Below are 17,509 nucleotides of genomic sequence, written 5' to 3'. Positions count from 1 at the left end.
CAAATTATGAATACCAATATAGAAATTATTTTTATTTAAAAGTAAACGAACATGTCGTGTAAGACTTTTCAATAGTTAATTTATAAATGATTTTTTGTTAAAATATTTTTAAAAATAAAAAATTGGTGGTTCACTGTATATTTATATAATTTTGAATTGTGAGGGAATTTTCGAAGGTGCTTAATGTGTTACATTTCCAGTTCTGCTAGTATGTGAGTTCATAACAATAACAATATATTTTTTTTCAGGTATCGTGGGTTCGTCGTCGAGATTGGCATATACTAAGCTCCGGTGTTTTTATGTATACAAACGATGACAGATTTCATGTAATGCATGCAGACAACGCAGATAATTGGGATTTACAGATCAAATATGTACAAAAGAGAGATGCTGGTTCATATGAATGCCAGGTATAATGATTTTCATAAATATAAATTAGTTTTAATAAAAATAATCTTAAGAAAACTGTACACTAAGACTAAGATATTATTTAAATATTTGAAATGTTTTTTTCTTAAACAATAAATAAATATTAGGTATATTAATAATCATCTAAGAAAAAATCAAAAGAAAAGAATTGATACATTTCCTTAAAAGTAATTGAAGATTTTAATAGATACCAAAAAAAAATATAATTGACAATTTAGATGATTTAATGATTTGAGTTTTATATTTATTAATTTTTAAAATTTTAGATTCAAAAAACGAATATTAACTGTTAATCGAATAAGATTTACGTGGTAGCTAGCAAATACCAGAGTTAGAATTTTCGCATCATTAATTTGCTTATATATAATAGACATGTGTGGTTCAATGTTAATTAGGTACATAAAAAATTATGAATCAAGTATTCTGCTTCAAAATATTAAAATTAAAAATGGTCGCCATTAAAAAAAATAAGTATCTAAAACTCAAAAAGTTAATTATAACGATTTTTGTATAAACAAAGAAATTGTGTGTTGCCGGAGTTTTACGAAAGCGATAACGCTTCTAAAGCACTACAACTTAAAACATTTAATTCCAAGTATAGGTTGGGATTATAAAATGCTTTAAAATAAAGTTAATACTCATATAGGTACCTATGTTTTATTTTCTAGTTATATTTGAGTAATAAATTAGTAATTACTTACTACAAAAAAACAAAACATATATGTATGTTTACGAGGGTGGCAGTGTGGGTAGCTGACTGCCCAGTGATATGTGCAACCTGCAGGCTATTAATTTTCGAGTAGACAAGACACCACTTTACCAGAAATATTTTAAATAGTATTTCAAGTAAAGACGCTCTGGTATGACAACAACCACAAACAACGTCTTCAATCTTATACATTTTTAACTATCTATACATTCAAAATTATTTGAAATTATTCAAAAACATATTCAAAATGTTAAAGAATTTTATCAGTTATTACATTTAAAAAAAATTACAAATTAAAATTGAGAAAATGTATATTTTTGCATCATTTTAAATTGCTATAAGATAAATTCATAAGAGACCTCGTATTTCATTTTCAAGACTTACCTAACCTAACTATTTGCTAACTACAAAATAATTTGCAAATTGTTGAAATTTTCACGAATTTTATCAACATTTTTTAAACTTCGAACACGTAAAATAAAAAAATTAATTTTTGATATATATAAATAACCATCAGTACACATTAAGAGAAACCTTGTCCAGTTGTACCTACCTATTTAATTTTCAGGCTTTTTTTAGTTAGAAATAAACATTTTATCACTATAATTAAATCGAAAGCAGCTAAAATCGTATACAATTTCACATGTTCATAATAGCTCTAGACTATTTTAATGAGTACCTACTGACAAGTTTGACCAAAAAATTACCATAATTTGTAATATTAAATGTATCTAATTTGATAACTAGAAACCACCCTCAAAGTTAAATATTAAAATGTTTTTCTTCTGAAAAACTTCATAAAAAGCACACAAAAAAAAAACAATTCTGGTTAAGATTTGATAGTGTTGCTTATCAATTATCATTTATCAGTTATTATTATTTTTTAATTATATTTTAATCTATACCTATACTAGTTATAAAATTATTAAAATTATTGTGGTCATAGATTGTTGTAATATTACATCATAAAATTATAATATGATATTTTTTACCTTAAATTTGGAGTATTAGTGCTGCGGATCATGATTTTTGAAAAGTGAAATAAGTTAAGTTTATTAATAACTATAGCCTAGAGTTTAGAGACAATAAGGATTAATATTATTATGATTTAATTTTATGTTTTGTCTTCATGTAGTTATGCCTATTTAGTATATACAGCACACACGTACTTATACAAAATACACAACATCAAGTGTTGATATTGCTTGATGTTTACTCGCCTCTGAAGGATCTTTCGATATACATTTCGAGTACTTTACTATCCCAATGTCGTGAACTTATTTGTATGACAGACTAATTTAAATTTTCCACGAGTGTCTGTTCTAAGATCAGTAAATCACTGCAAACAAGCGAAATCTTAACGAATACTACTTATTGTGTTCACAAACACTGATTGTCTGATATCACAAGTTCAAAGTTTAAGTATACGTGTGGAAGATTTAAACAGTAAATGTTATACATTTATTCACATTTCTTAAATGTTCGATATGACATGTTTAATAGGTACATACATACCTATGAAAACATATTAAATTACATTAGTTATTGAATTGATAATTTTTTTTAAAATTTATTTTATTCTATTAGTGATAATAATATACCTATATTTTAAAATTCATTGGATAATTTCAAAAGTGAGATTTTTCAGGTGGTATATTTGAGATGAATTTTGGTAACAATGTAATAGATAAATATGTCAGCATTATACATTTTTAGCCGTTAAGACGAAGAAACTGATAGATATGTACATTAGGATGATGGAAGGATGATGGTTTTAATTTAATTCATACGAATACCTGATTTGACGCTAAGAGCTTAAACTATAATACTATAAAATATTCAGAATATATTAACTGATATACCTAATAGCATAATATAGCATATGATATTTAGATCTCACATGTAAAAATATTAACAAATATTTTAGAAGATTTATTTTATAATTTATTTAAACTAAAATATTTAATAAGTTAAAGGCAGCGAAAGTTATTAGATTTCGTTTCAATATGATAAATTATAAATAAAAGTAGTATAATATAATATTGTATAAGTAATAATATTTATTATAATTTTAGTCGATAAGTGTAATTTGTAAGTATAAATATATAATTTAATAATTTGTTTATTTTTAAATATCAGAGAACAAAAAACTATATTTAAAAATTATTCTTAGGTTTTACTTCAATGAATTTTGAATAACAACTTGAATCCAGTTAGTAAAGCACAATTTAAAGAATTTTAATGAGGTTACTCGTCCCCCTGAATATTCTCACTTGCATAATATACTCACTACAATTGACTAGTCAGCTTATAAAATATTCATAAATCAATTTAACAACTGAATAGATAATATTTTATGTAGAAACGATTTTTAAGGATTATTTGATAAAATAACAACTACATTTACAAGAATATAAAATAATATTATCTTAGACAGCGTTTCTCAACCTTTTTTCCTCACGGCACACTAATCCCAACCAATATTTAACTGTGGCACACTTGAGTACTTGACACTGACTTATTATGTATTTATTAGTTTTAATTTTAATATAAAGTTAGGTAAACTCTTATTAAACCATAATTTAATTTATTAAACATATAACATTTATTGATATGGAATAACAGTTACATACAGTACGATAACATTATAAAAATCTAGTCCTAGACCCTTGTGAGAAATTTCCCTTCATTATAAGTTTTGTCCGTGGTTGAATCGTTGACAAGTAGTTCCTCATGTCATCTTTCAAGTTTTATTCCAAACTATTAATCAAAAATTCAAGATGATCCTCGATGTAAGAGAAACCTTTTTCCATAATCATAATATTTCGCGACACACCTATGGAGACTTCACGAGACATCGATGTTGAGAAACGTTGGTCTAAGATTTTTATTTTTTAAAATCATAAAAAAGAATATTTTATATAAATAATATTAAATATTATATCATGATAAATTTTTGTAAGGTGGCGATGGGAACGGGTATTGCTTCGCATTACTATAACTTGGATGTGATCGTACCAACGGCTCGAATTCTAGGAAGAGAAGAGTACCATATTGGCAAAGGAAGCACAATAAATCTAATTTGTGTCATTGAAAATGTAAGTTTTAATTTATTAGATTATATATAAATATTTTTAGGCATTAATGAATATAAAAGAGTTTTAATGAACAACACCACATATTATTTCATAATTCATATCTATAGGTGATGGTTAAAAGTTATTATTAGTTGGAATAATAAATATGAAAGTATTTTTGAATACCTACTTAGGTATAAAACTCGTATTTTAAATTAAAAATATATGTATATCAATAAATTAATCAAAATACTATATTAGATCATATAGAAAGACAGAATTATAAATTAATATATATATTATATATAATATAATGTATCTATAATCATATAATATAATATAAATATAAATATAATATAATATAATGTATCAATTCTATACAATTCGACTTCTAGTTATTTGTTTTAATGGTATTCTGTTATCTGGTATATTAAAATATAATGGAGTTTCATTATACATTTTTTTCATTCATATTTATTTACACATAGAATTAAAAATTATTAATTATTAAGCATACATAATATTTAATATAGGTAGGTAATCCCGTTACAAAAAAACAAAATTAAATAATTTTTTAACAGATTATATTAAATTTAATAGATTAAAAAAAACTATTTACACTAAATAGGTAATAAAACAAAGATTAATATGTTTTACAGTACTTTAGTACTAACTGTAAGTTGTTACTTTATATTCTGGCTTAGAACTTTATTTAAAAAGCTAACCACATTCTAAATTTATAAGCAGAAAACAACAGTTTATTTTAACACATCTCACAACTTTGTGTAAAGTAAAAGTTTCAGGTAGGTAACGTAAAGTACCATATTATACAAATTAATATTCATCACCTTAAATAAGTTAATTAATATGTTAAAATTATATTTTAATAAATCGTAAATACTTATTTAAAGAGTAAAGTGATTAGTGAGTAAAGGTAAATTATAAATTACCACGTTCATAATACTTGGATTAGATTGTTGTATATATTTTTATTTTTTTTTTTTGGCTGGCGCAATTGTTTTTAATATTTGTATTTGATTTTTATCAGAGTATTTCAAATTTGAAACACCTGTTTAAAAATAAAATATTTATATGAATGTATAAGAATTGTTATTTATTATATTTATGAACTTTGTAAAAATATGATAATCTGCATAAATGGAGTATATTGTAGTAAATGTATTTTACACCTTCATTGTGTTCAAAATACACATATAACGTATAGAATTGTTGTTTGTATTCAATACATTCACAGTTTAATTAAGTGTTGTATATTTGTCATGATTCGAGTGTTTTCATTATAAGAACTATAAGTAATGCTGAATGGTAAAATACATTCAAACCTTTTTCGATCTGTTTAAATTGCATTCTTTATAAAACACTATAAATGGAAATATTGTTGTGTTTACATAGATTTGGAAATGCGTAGCGATATTTTATCGTATTTAAAAGCCACGACAAAAAACCAATAGGTTCGTTTAGACTATAGAGGCTATAGTGGGGTGGTAATAACTACATAAAACTAAACGGACATCAGTTAGTAGCCTAAATGGCTTAGAATAGGTGGGAGATGAAAACATATATTTATGTATACCTATTGCAAATGCCTAGTGTTAAAATATCAAATAAGATACTTTTAAATATAGGATTCAATCAATGTAAATAAAATAATTTTTAATTTAACAAATTATATTAGTCTTTAGAACATGCACAATGAAATAAAATAATATGTCATATTGTATTTATATTTATATCATTATATCGCTATTTTCTGTACATTTTAAAAGTTACATGTTATATACTAGCCTATACAGGGTGATTCGCCAAGCATGGACAGTGAATATCCCCTTATTCTTCTGCAATAATGCAATTATTAAAAATCCTATTTATAATTTTTTAAATATACTTAAAGACTATATTTTGAGATTTTTTTACTACTAAATATTATTTTAAAGTTTTAAACATTTAAATAGAAAAAATAAGAACTCTTTTGAGTTTTGAATTAGTTACATAAACATTTTCAAAAAAATATATCCCCTAAACAATTTACGGTAAAATAAGAAGCGGGGTTTCTCATTTAAAAAAAAGGAGTTTATATATTGCCACAGGGTAGTCTTTAAGTTGGTATACTTTAAATAGGTACCTATATAGGTAGTGAATCAAGAATTTGAAAACATGGGTTATAAGTAAATAAAAAAATGTCCGAAAAAATCAAAATTTGATTAAGTTGAATGAAAAAAATGTGGGTGAGCATTATTGGTAAATCACCCTGTATACTGTAATGTCTGCTAGACATTTTGTATTATTTTTCTAGTATAATACCTAGGATAACGGCGAGTTTTATCTTGATATCATATTTTATATTTTAAATATTTGTCTCAGAAAACCTTAAACCTTTAGTATGCTATAAGCTTGTACACGTATAAGAGGAGACATCATTATCATACCCCTTAAAACAAAAATAAATAAAACTTCGTTGTCTACGTTAATAAGAGCCACGCCGACTTGTATTTAGAATGAAATTCTAATATTAAAACTGGAGTGCATAAAGCAATATTTTCCATTTTAGCTGTAAAATTGTAAAATGTATTGACGTTAATTGTCAATTATAAACTGTAAATATATTACCCTTATGGTTATAATATAACAGCTGCTATATGGCTGTATATGAATAAAACATTTTGTAATTAAAATCGTTATAACTTAATATGAAGAACCAATATTTTATATACGCGTACCTACTACCTATATTCACTTAATTAGTATAACGAAACAAATTATAAATTTTAGTTTTACCTAATTGTACACGTTATATAACACATATGTGATCAAATTATTATTACGTTATTTTTATACACTAATAATTATTAAATACGCATGCAAATATAAAGGTAAAAATATGTAAGAAAAAATAAAGTATATAATTTAATTATTATAATTGTACCTATAAAATTAATTTAAAGCAAAACAAATATTAGAGCCACCGTATATATTTGTATACATAAAATTGTAATGCTTGTTAGAATAAAAAGTTAAAATTGTATGTTGTAGACTTCTACAACAACATTTTATACTAAATAGAAAAAACTAGAAGTTTTAACAACGTGTTCCATAGGTGTTTATTTTTGTGAAATTATATCAGTGATTATAGTAAGGATATAATAATTGTAAGACGAAAAACTGCGATTGCTGTTGATGCACATACCTACTTAAAATCGACCAATATTTACTGTGAACTATTTCGCATGAGAAAATCGTCAAAACTAATTAATTAAATAGATATCTTTTAATAATACATTTTGGTCCAGTACTTTTACTGACAACATCACTACATTTCGTTTTAATAACTGCACTGGATTAATTTTTAAGAAGGGTATTTAAAATAAAAGAAGGGTTTTTGACAACTTTGTATACTATTTCTAATTCTTCTGTAAGTAGTAAATTTTATGTTTCGAGCATTTTGAATCTTATAATAATAATTGAAAAATCAGCTTTAATTGGTAAGATCAGGTTTAACGTTGGATTTATTCAGAATTAATTTACAGATTTTAATAACTCAAGATAATATTGGGAAATAACATTTCTATAAATCAAAATTTCAAAGCTTAATTTAAATAGAATACATATTATTAAACTTGTAGAGAATAAATAATATTTTATACCCATTATAAATGTATATTACAGACAAAATATGCATATAAATTAAGAATATTCACTAACGCGACCGAAATATGTAAAAGTATGCAATACAATATTTTGTTATTTTGTCGATCAAGTAATTATCTATGAAAACTCGTTGACATCATTACGTATATGGAGTAGAAAATAGCAACATGTATTTCATGCAAAATACGGTGGTTAGCTTTTTATATGAGTTATATCTTATAATATATTTTATACTTAAGCAGATCTACATTAAAACCTAATCATGGACTGTTTGTATTGATTGAAAAAAAAGTTATGTTGTCTACAATGTGTGACTATTATTATAGTATGCAAATAACCACTCACATAAATAGAAAATCTTAGAATATATTATTTTGCTACTGTGGAGGCGTACAGTATGATGAATGCTGACAGTTACCAAAATAGTTAACATAGACAACTTAAATTGGCAAATTTTGACAAATCAAAAAAAAATTTTAATTTTATAGTGAATGTTGGCAATTTTGATATACATTATGACTTTTTGGTAAATATTGAAACACCCACAAGATAATATCGGTTGATATCTTCGTATCGTAGATAATAATCCACTAGTTATATAAAATACAACATGCTTGATTATTAGCTAAATTTTTAAGTTATTATTTTATTATATTTTAATGAAAACCATTATCAACTATATCTAATAAAAAAGTAGTTTAGATGTCTTGGGATGAATTTGAACACGATTAATATTATATAGATATTTACATACCTACGTAATAAATTTGTGTTTATTATGTTTTGTGCATATTTTAAACGTTTGCACAAGCTTCTACAGAGGCCAATATTGATATAAATATACATTGGGGTGGATGTATTTCTAGTATTAATGATTTATCTTTATTAAATTGACACACACTTTCTTAAAATCAATATCGCATAGTTAGTGCAAACACAGGTTGAATTCCAATGTGTTCTGTAATATATGTCGTGGGTCGCGGGATAACAATTTAATCCAGAACTTATTTTATTTCAGCCTTATACATTCTTACTTTCAAATAGGAACAGAATCATATTCAAACAGTCGAAGATAAGATTTTATAGCATAGGTACTCACACAGTCGTAGGTTTTGTGTAACTGAAAAAATAATTTAGTTTTAGTACCACCTGCCTTATAAAGGTATGATTGGAAATATTTGGTTAACCTAAAAACATACACAATTTTAATCAACATTAGATAGAGTTTTATAACATTTTTTTAGTTGGACTATTTTAAATAAATGGTGGTTGTAACAATATTTTATGGTTAGTGAAAAATCTAACCATAATTAAAGTTTCAAACAAAACGGCAAGTTCATAAATATTTGGAGTCTTTTATAATTATTCCTAACTTTACTATAGAGAATATAACAATAGCAATTTATTATTGATCCCTTTTGAAATATTTACTGTACTAAGACGATTTAATACTAATAGACTAATCTATATGACGTATTTTATGATAAAACTATTACCATCATGTAGGTTATACCTAATAAATATTAACTATAGTGATAATAATAATGAGACATAATTTAAGATATTATACTTAATAATAAAATGATAATTGTCACTAATGATGGAATTATAGAGCTGGATGGAGCTATATTTGTGGAAATATTAAACATGAATAGGGAGAAATGTCTACTGGTATCTTAAGAGGTAAATGCGTCTATAATAGAGGGAAGAAGGGAAATCAGTGAACTGACGATAGAGTTTAAATTGGAAATGGATTGTAATAACATGGTGGCGACGGTTTCTTACGGTAAATTTTCATTTGATGTGAATTTTGCATATGTTTTCATTTTAGTCTGGGTATGAGCTTCTATAACCTTGGTAGTCGGAACCATATGAACAGTTTTTTTTCATTTGCACTGTTTGAATGAAAAGAACGTTTCGTGTTGTGGGTTAGTTTTAACTTTTTATATAAATCAATGTATTGTATGAATTGTACCGTTTTTAGTGAAGGGACTTAGGCTAAATTTAACACAGCGTAGTGAATGGCAACAATATCTTTGAGTCTGCCCATACGACTGGTACCGCTTACATTGTGGCTGTTGGCGAACTTTTCTGGATTTTTCGGCAATGACCTTGGAAATAAGCAATTTTGTCAGTTTAAAAATATTTGGGTTAAACTAAATTTTTACGATGCTCACAGAAAATAGTGACGGTGGAAGTTTTTTGGTCATATTGAGGATATTTTAAATTCACTGAACGGAGAAACACAATTCTTTTTGGCAGTTTTAATGTCTACGAGTGGGTTGGACTGATGCAGGTGAAGAATTATCGCTTTGATTGGACGAAGGTATAGAGGTGCAAATGTATGACCTGACAGTTCTGACTCATTGAGATAATCCAAAATTTTTTGATGAAGGCAGTGGTTAGGTTCAATCTTTAGACCTTTTTTTTTCTGTTGAAATTGTGAACCCAGCTGGTTACAAAATATGGTTAAGATCCTGATTTAAAGTACTTAATATATTGGTAATATTCGTAACATACATTGGCAGCGACTTACGAGTAATTTAATCGTTTTCTATTTGTATTGGTGGTGAGTTCGAGTTGACCGTGACCTGGCCTTGAGGCTGAGTGCATGAAGTATCGAAACTAAGTGTTCGGAGAGAGGCGTATATCGGTTTGGAGAAACAAAGAGTTTGCTTTTTTTATCACCCAGTTTAAGAGACTACGAAGGTGATGATAATTAACCAATACAATTTCGTTGTGATTGGTTAATACGATACATGGTCTGATATCAGATATAATTATATAACGTTGTAAACAATTGTATTTGTGAGCTATTCATAGACTTATAGAAATAGACGGAACATTAGGTATGATAACGCGTGCAAGGGTGGATATTGTTACGAGGATCGGGCGCTATTAAAGCTATGTATTGGCTGTCCTCGGATTAATGGAATTTCTCTCACTCATCGCTATCTCATCTTAATCCGTTTGGCATGACCACGCCTCCCAGTCCTAGGGACAAATATTCCGTCTATTTCTATAAGTCTATGGAACTATTGCATTGCTGTCACGATAACGTTAACGAGCGCGATATGTGTGTATAATGCGACGGTCAAAACAGAACTGATTACATAATATCATTATTATTATTCACACTTTATAGCTATAAAAACTGTATTATTTAGGTGTTGGACTGATGTTTATATTTTAATTAAAATGTAGTAAAACTTATACGTTTTACAAATTGTATATGCGAGGACACATTTTTTTTTCAAATTTGAACGACTATATTTTGATAAAAAAAAATGTGTTAAGTGAACAATTATTCAAATATTATTTACTTTAGATGAAACACTCATATATTTTATAAAATCGTGACGTCGGATAAAATGTATCTAATGGTACAATATGCATAATATCAGAAATTTCATGCTACACATAAATTATTTTCACTGCATGCATACATTTTGAATAAACCTCATTTATAATAACATACAATTCCTAACTGTAATTATGAATTATTAAAACACGTTGAAGTTACATAATATAAAATAAATAATAATATAATATTTTACTTTTTAATAAAAAAAATTAGTACATTTCAGACAGTCAACATGCATATTATTTTTATATACTAATAATATTTTTCATTCATACAATTTTTATTCTATATATTTCTGTTTTGATAAATATTTAGTTCACATTTAATTATTGATGTGTGTGTGTGTGTGTGTGTGTGTGTATCAGGAAGGGACAATCATATTATGGTTATTTTCATTATTTCAATGTCAGCTCTTTAATTATAAGTATGCTGCATTTACATTATCTATTTTTTCATATTATCTAACCATGAATAATTGGTCATTGGCATAAGAAACATAAATTAATTAGTTTAGCCATTTATCATTTGTATCGTATACAAGCCAGAGGGGTTAGTGCTTTTTTTATTAAATAAATAATGTCCCAATTTATGGTTTCATAATATTATTCGTTGAAAAACATTTAATAACTATTTATAGTTTAAAGATTGATCTAAAATATTACAAATTTAAGTTTGTTCTAAATAAATAGGTAATCGATTTTCTTTCATTTTTTATAAATGATGTAATTTTATAAAATACATTAACTACCTGTATAAAATCAAAATGGTTCGATCGTTCATCCATAGAATAATAGAATTTTATGATATAATAATAGAGTATTATATTAGATGTGCGTTTATTTATAAATATTTCATTACGTACAATAGAAGTATTGGATAAGCTACTTACAAAAAATAATTAGGTTACATTACCCGTTATTTAAATAAAATTGTAATACAATTAATTTATTTTTCAATCAGAAAAGTAACTAAGTATGTAAAATAATAATAATATATAATATACCTATAAAATAAAAATAGTGTTGATATCTAATACGTATAAAAACCTAATAACATCAGCCCATGCAACCTATTCATAGAAAACGTGCTTGAAATTTGCAGTGTAAGTAGTAAGTATAATAGGTACACAATTTTTTCCTAACCACTGAAAACTGAACTGTGAAGAGTTAAACTTTAAAACAATTTTAACGAAATTACCGACGTAAAGCGTTACAAACAAAATATAGTCGTTAGAGTACGTTACTTCCTTTACAATAGTACTGTGCATTGGTTATTTTTCGAGTACCTAAGTAAAATTGGTTCAGAGTTATGAATGTATTACTACAGACCCGTTAATTAAAAATCGTTTGAAGAAAAAAAGCATAAATTATTTTATTGTTAACATATTAATATAACATGGTACCCATCTTTATGTTCTACAAACGCAATCGGATTATATTATGGTTTTTTTAGGCTTAAACCGTTTTTATAACATTCCAACATTCGTAAGTCGAATGAACTTAATTGTATATGCTATACACATTTTAACCGTTGTAAAAAATTAGTTTGAAGTCAAAGGAAATTGTTGAAAGTCATCAAAAATATCGTGCACTAATCATTTTACAAAGGATTACGATTATCTATGATGGTATCTCGGTATCTCAGTATCTGACATCTGTTATAATAACACGGGATTCTATATTATTATGTAATAATAATTACCTACATTTTAACGAAGTAAAATAATATATAATCCATAGGTACACGAAAAAATACAAATCACTTTATATTATTTTCATCTTAAACTTAGGTACTTACATAATAAATAAATTATAAAGAGTATATACTGATATAGCTTTGTAATATAACGTTTGTATTAGCCATTAAGGACAAGAGCGATGAAGCTCATAATTCTTTTAACAGTATTCCTTATATCATATTTGTATTATTATTATTTTTATAATCTGGCCATTATCTTTCCCTCGCTGACTCATAATTTTCCGTGCTCTATTGGATATAAATTGTATCTTTCAACAGTATGACACCGAATAATACAATGTTATTCTTAAATACGGATGGTTTGGGACATATTTTAACTTTTCAAAACAATTTTTAAACCCGATAACAACAGGAGTCTTTTGAAATATTTATGCATGCACTTAAGAGACTAAAAAAACAAAATATGATTAGCGATGCATGATATATAAATGTTTTTAACTCTGGTTAGGAACCTATTTCATTTTATGATGAAATAACTTACATTAAAACTCGAATGTCTCTAGGTACTATTTAAAATAGGTGCCTTATATTTTATTGAAAAACTATTCAAAGCTATCAAATTTGTATAAATGTCATCAAAAAAAAAAATGTTTTAATTTCTGTTCTGGTAATTTTCTGCAGTTGAGTACACCTAATACTTAATAATTTGGTAATAAAGATTGAATGTATCAAAATATAAATGAATATTTTAAATACCCACTTTTTTGATGAAATATAATATTATTTACGACGTAAGCGTAATAAATGATAAGCAATTTGAATATAAGGTTATAATAATTAATCAATATAATATGGGTTTTTCAATGCTATTAAATTATAATTATTAAGTTATACGCATTTAAACGGTGTTTATTTAAAAATTGTATTTTGCGTTAAGCCGCTTCCAGACCAAGAAAACATTTGTCTGAAACATGATGATAATATGTTTCCGACAATTCTCACCGACAATGTTTCTGGTTTAGATAAGTGGTAACGTAATCGAATGTTAGTGACAAATGTATTCTGGTTTGGACGCTGCATAATTTAACAACAATTGTATATTGATTTTTATTTACCACTAATCGAAGCTGAACAATTTAAAAAGTCTGTACTCTATATGTGTATAAAAGCATATAATGTGCCAACTTTGTAAACAATATTTAATATATTATAAAATATACTGTGTATTATGTAATATTTCAAAGCAAATCGTTTATATGATATTTACTTTCAAGTTAAAACTTTGTAGAAATGTGATTAAACTTTACCTTGTCTTTGTTTATTCCAAAATTAATTAAAAAATGGTAGTTATTTGACCTTTGTTGTAATTTGAGCTAGATATCTACTCACCAAAAATATATTAGGTATGTTTTATATTCAATTCTTAAACAATTCTGTTCGTACATAATTCATACTAGGAATAATTAATTCAACTTTGTAATTTAGGATCCAAGTTTTTGTGTAGTAAATTAAACAACGTTGTTAGAGTTATTATAATTGCTTAACTATTGTAAATTATTCTCAAATTGTTGGAAATAAATGTTTTGGAAGTAAATTTAATATGTTATACTAATATGAGTAGGTATATCATTCAAAGAAAATACGTTATTACGATCACATTGTATAAATGTATAACTAAAACAGTATAATATACAAAGTAATTAGATTTCCAGAGTGGTTAACTTACATTAAATGCAATTGACTATTCATACAAATATTTAATTAAAATCTTTAAAATATTATTAACATATTATTATAGTTACATTCGCCAAAATAATTATAAACACATTAAAAATAATATTTGAACATAACAAAATGGAAAAATAACTATGGTTTAAATAATTAATATAAGAGAAATATGATTCGATTATAAAATACATCGAACACAGATACAGATTTCCAGTATGCACGAAATAACGCCTTGTTTCCGGACAATTAATTTCGCATCGAAAACGCCTGTGATTGGTTTACAGTAAACTAAATAGCGTTATGAAATCCCTCGAGCGGCGGTTTTCTTACAACTTCTCTCGTCTCTTCACGATTCATAAAATCCAACGATTCGATAAATCTATTTTAGCTGGATTATCGCCGAAAGAATGAAAAGAATAATATAAAATCTTGGCGAAAGTTTTGTCAATGATATTATAATCGGAATAAAATATCGACAAGAAAATATAGATTAAGAAATGAGTAGGTAAGTAAATGAGAATAAAAGTATAAAAGAACAATATAAACTACGATTATTGTTTGTATGATTTGAATTTATCAAGAATCAGTGAAATAAAATGTTAAATGTGTCAAATATTTTAAACTATAATGTCATTTTTACATTTTATATGATAAAATCAAAATGACAGCTAAACACCGTCAGCATAATATATAATGGATTTTTACTGGTTTTTTTTTTAAGGCCGTTTAACGGTGAATATGTGAGAAGAAGTAATATTCCCATTACATGCACTATTTTTGAATCAATTCATAAATTTGAATACAAAAGCCCAATGTTAAGCAGTATATGTTAGAAAAAGCGAATAATCTAAAAAAGTCTACACAAACATTTTGAAATTATTTGCATAAAGTCTACCTTAGTTAAAATTATCAAAATATAGAACGTTTTAAAATATTTCAGATAAACTTTTTATGAAATATTTAAAATAAATTGTATTTTATTATAATATATTTTCAGGAAAAAGTATACGTTTAGTACCGAATTAAGCTTAATTTTTCTCGTTGATATACCTTTGGATTTATATTGTTTTTTCCGTTTTTGTCACATGATTTGGCATCTTCCAACTGATCGTTAAGTTGTTTATATTTTCATTATATCATATACATATATCTGCGTATCAGTGCTGCCGGACCCCTAAAATTAAATAACAAAATAATAACAAGATAGCAAAAAGTTGATATTCTTTTCATTCCAACTTATCCACTTCGTATTAGAAAGCCAAAAAATATATATATTATCATCGTTCAATACATTAAAAAAAAAAATAAGAATTCTCGGAAAAAGCCAAAAAATTCAAAAACGAATCTACATCTGATACTTGAAATTTTTACTAAACGTTAATAATGGTATTTTTTATACATGATATAATTTTTTAAATAATTTGAAGATTTTTATCCATAATATACATACATATATATACATTTTACACTAACGATTTTTTTGGCTTTTTTCTGTAATTTTTTCAATAAAAAAATGTCCGATGAAACAACTTCTCATCGTCGCCGTCGCTGAGAACTGTATCGTCTTCACGGCCAATCACCTTCGGTGTCAATCATCGTATTGCGTTCTTCAGTCAATCTCTCGTAGACAGCCTTCAGCAGGAAATCTGCCACGTTCTAGGTGACATTGGCCACAGTTGGTATAGGTACTATAGATATAGTACTACAGGTACTTAGGCAATGAAGGCCACCGTAACCATCGAAAAAAAATGCCAGACAGACAACTTTTGTCACGCACTATCGCGGACATCGTTGTATCCAAAATGCTGGTGGTTTGCAGATGCAGTGTAATATATTTGTCATTCAGGACACGGCAAATAAATATTGGATGACAATACGAAGCCTCATAAAAAAAACTCATTGAACTTTAAGTGCCGTAAGTGATTTGGGATTACAGGCGAGTCGGTTGGGTGTCACATACTACGTCAGTTGTTTTACGAAAACACCCTCATCGGAGCCTCATGGTGATTAGTTATAAGTTCGATATGCCGTTTCGTTATATTTTTTATTTTTTAATACTGTCTCTTCAACGCAATGTCTGTTCATTTAAAAGGACCAAACTGGAAAAAGATAAAAACGTGATGACAAAAAAGGTTTGTTCTTTAATTCTTTATTAGATTTTTTTAGTTTCTGACGGCAGCGAATGGCCAATACTGCAATCCCATGATGCCGCTCAGTTTATCCCTTTGAAACGCCTTCCAAGTTCTAACATAAACTTTGTTGTTTTAGTAATCCATTCCGTTTTTGCTCACTTTACCACTGCTCGATAGTACCTTTAACAATAAAATGTATTAATCGTAATAATTAAAACCACTATCGGGTACCTACATTTATATTTTATTTATTTAAATTTCATAGCCGTAAGAAATTATATTCAATATATTAATTTATAAGACTAATGAATAAAAAGGTGGGCAAGTGGATGTCGCTCTGCTGTACAGTAGGTTACAAGTGGGTCACTGTAATGGATGGTGTTAAATTTGAATTCAATGAAATAATATTATTGTATAAGAAAAATGATTCTGAGCGAAAACGGTCAGTCAGCCTATGATGTTACCAAGTATATTTGATGATATTATTGTGAATAAAGTAATTTATATATAACCTATTTACGTGGAGTCTTGTTTTCAATTTTCAATCCTTAGCCATAAAAGTTAAACATTTTATACATTTTTATCTACAAAATAATTAATACATTTTAAATTTGATAAATGTTGTCAACATTTGAACTTTAAATGCATATAAAAGAAAATTGTGCCTATGTATTTTTAATATTTTTCAACTGCTATTAGAACGATA

At 26.3% G+C, this 17,509-nt stretch overlaps 1 protein-coding gene across 1 annotated transcript in view; it reads left to right on the top strand.

Annotated features, from left to right (window-relative positions):
- The window catches only part of LOC132943702 (uncharacterized), a 263,660-nt gene that overhangs the window by 189,172 nt on the left and 56,979 nt on the right, over positions 1-17,509 (top strand). The window contains exons 5-6 of the mRNA XM_061012754.1: positions 249-410; positions 4,102-4,236. Coding sequence (XP_060868737.1) covers positions 249-410; positions 4,102-4,236 — 297 coding nt within the window. The remainder of the gene's footprint in view (positions 1-248; positions 411-4,101; positions 4,237-17,509) is intronic.

Source organism: Metopolophium dirhodum, chromosome 4 (genome assembly GCF_019925205.1).
Source record: "Metopolophium dirhodum isolate CAU chromosome 4, ASM1992520v1, whole genome shotgun sequence".
Classification (NCBI taxonomy): Eukaryota; Metazoa; Arthropoda; class Insecta; order Hemiptera; family Aphididae; genus Metopolophium; species Metopolophium dirhodum.
The sequence above is the reverse complement of the archived record's forward strand: the minus strand, read 5'-3'. Positions and strand labels throughout refer to the sequence as shown.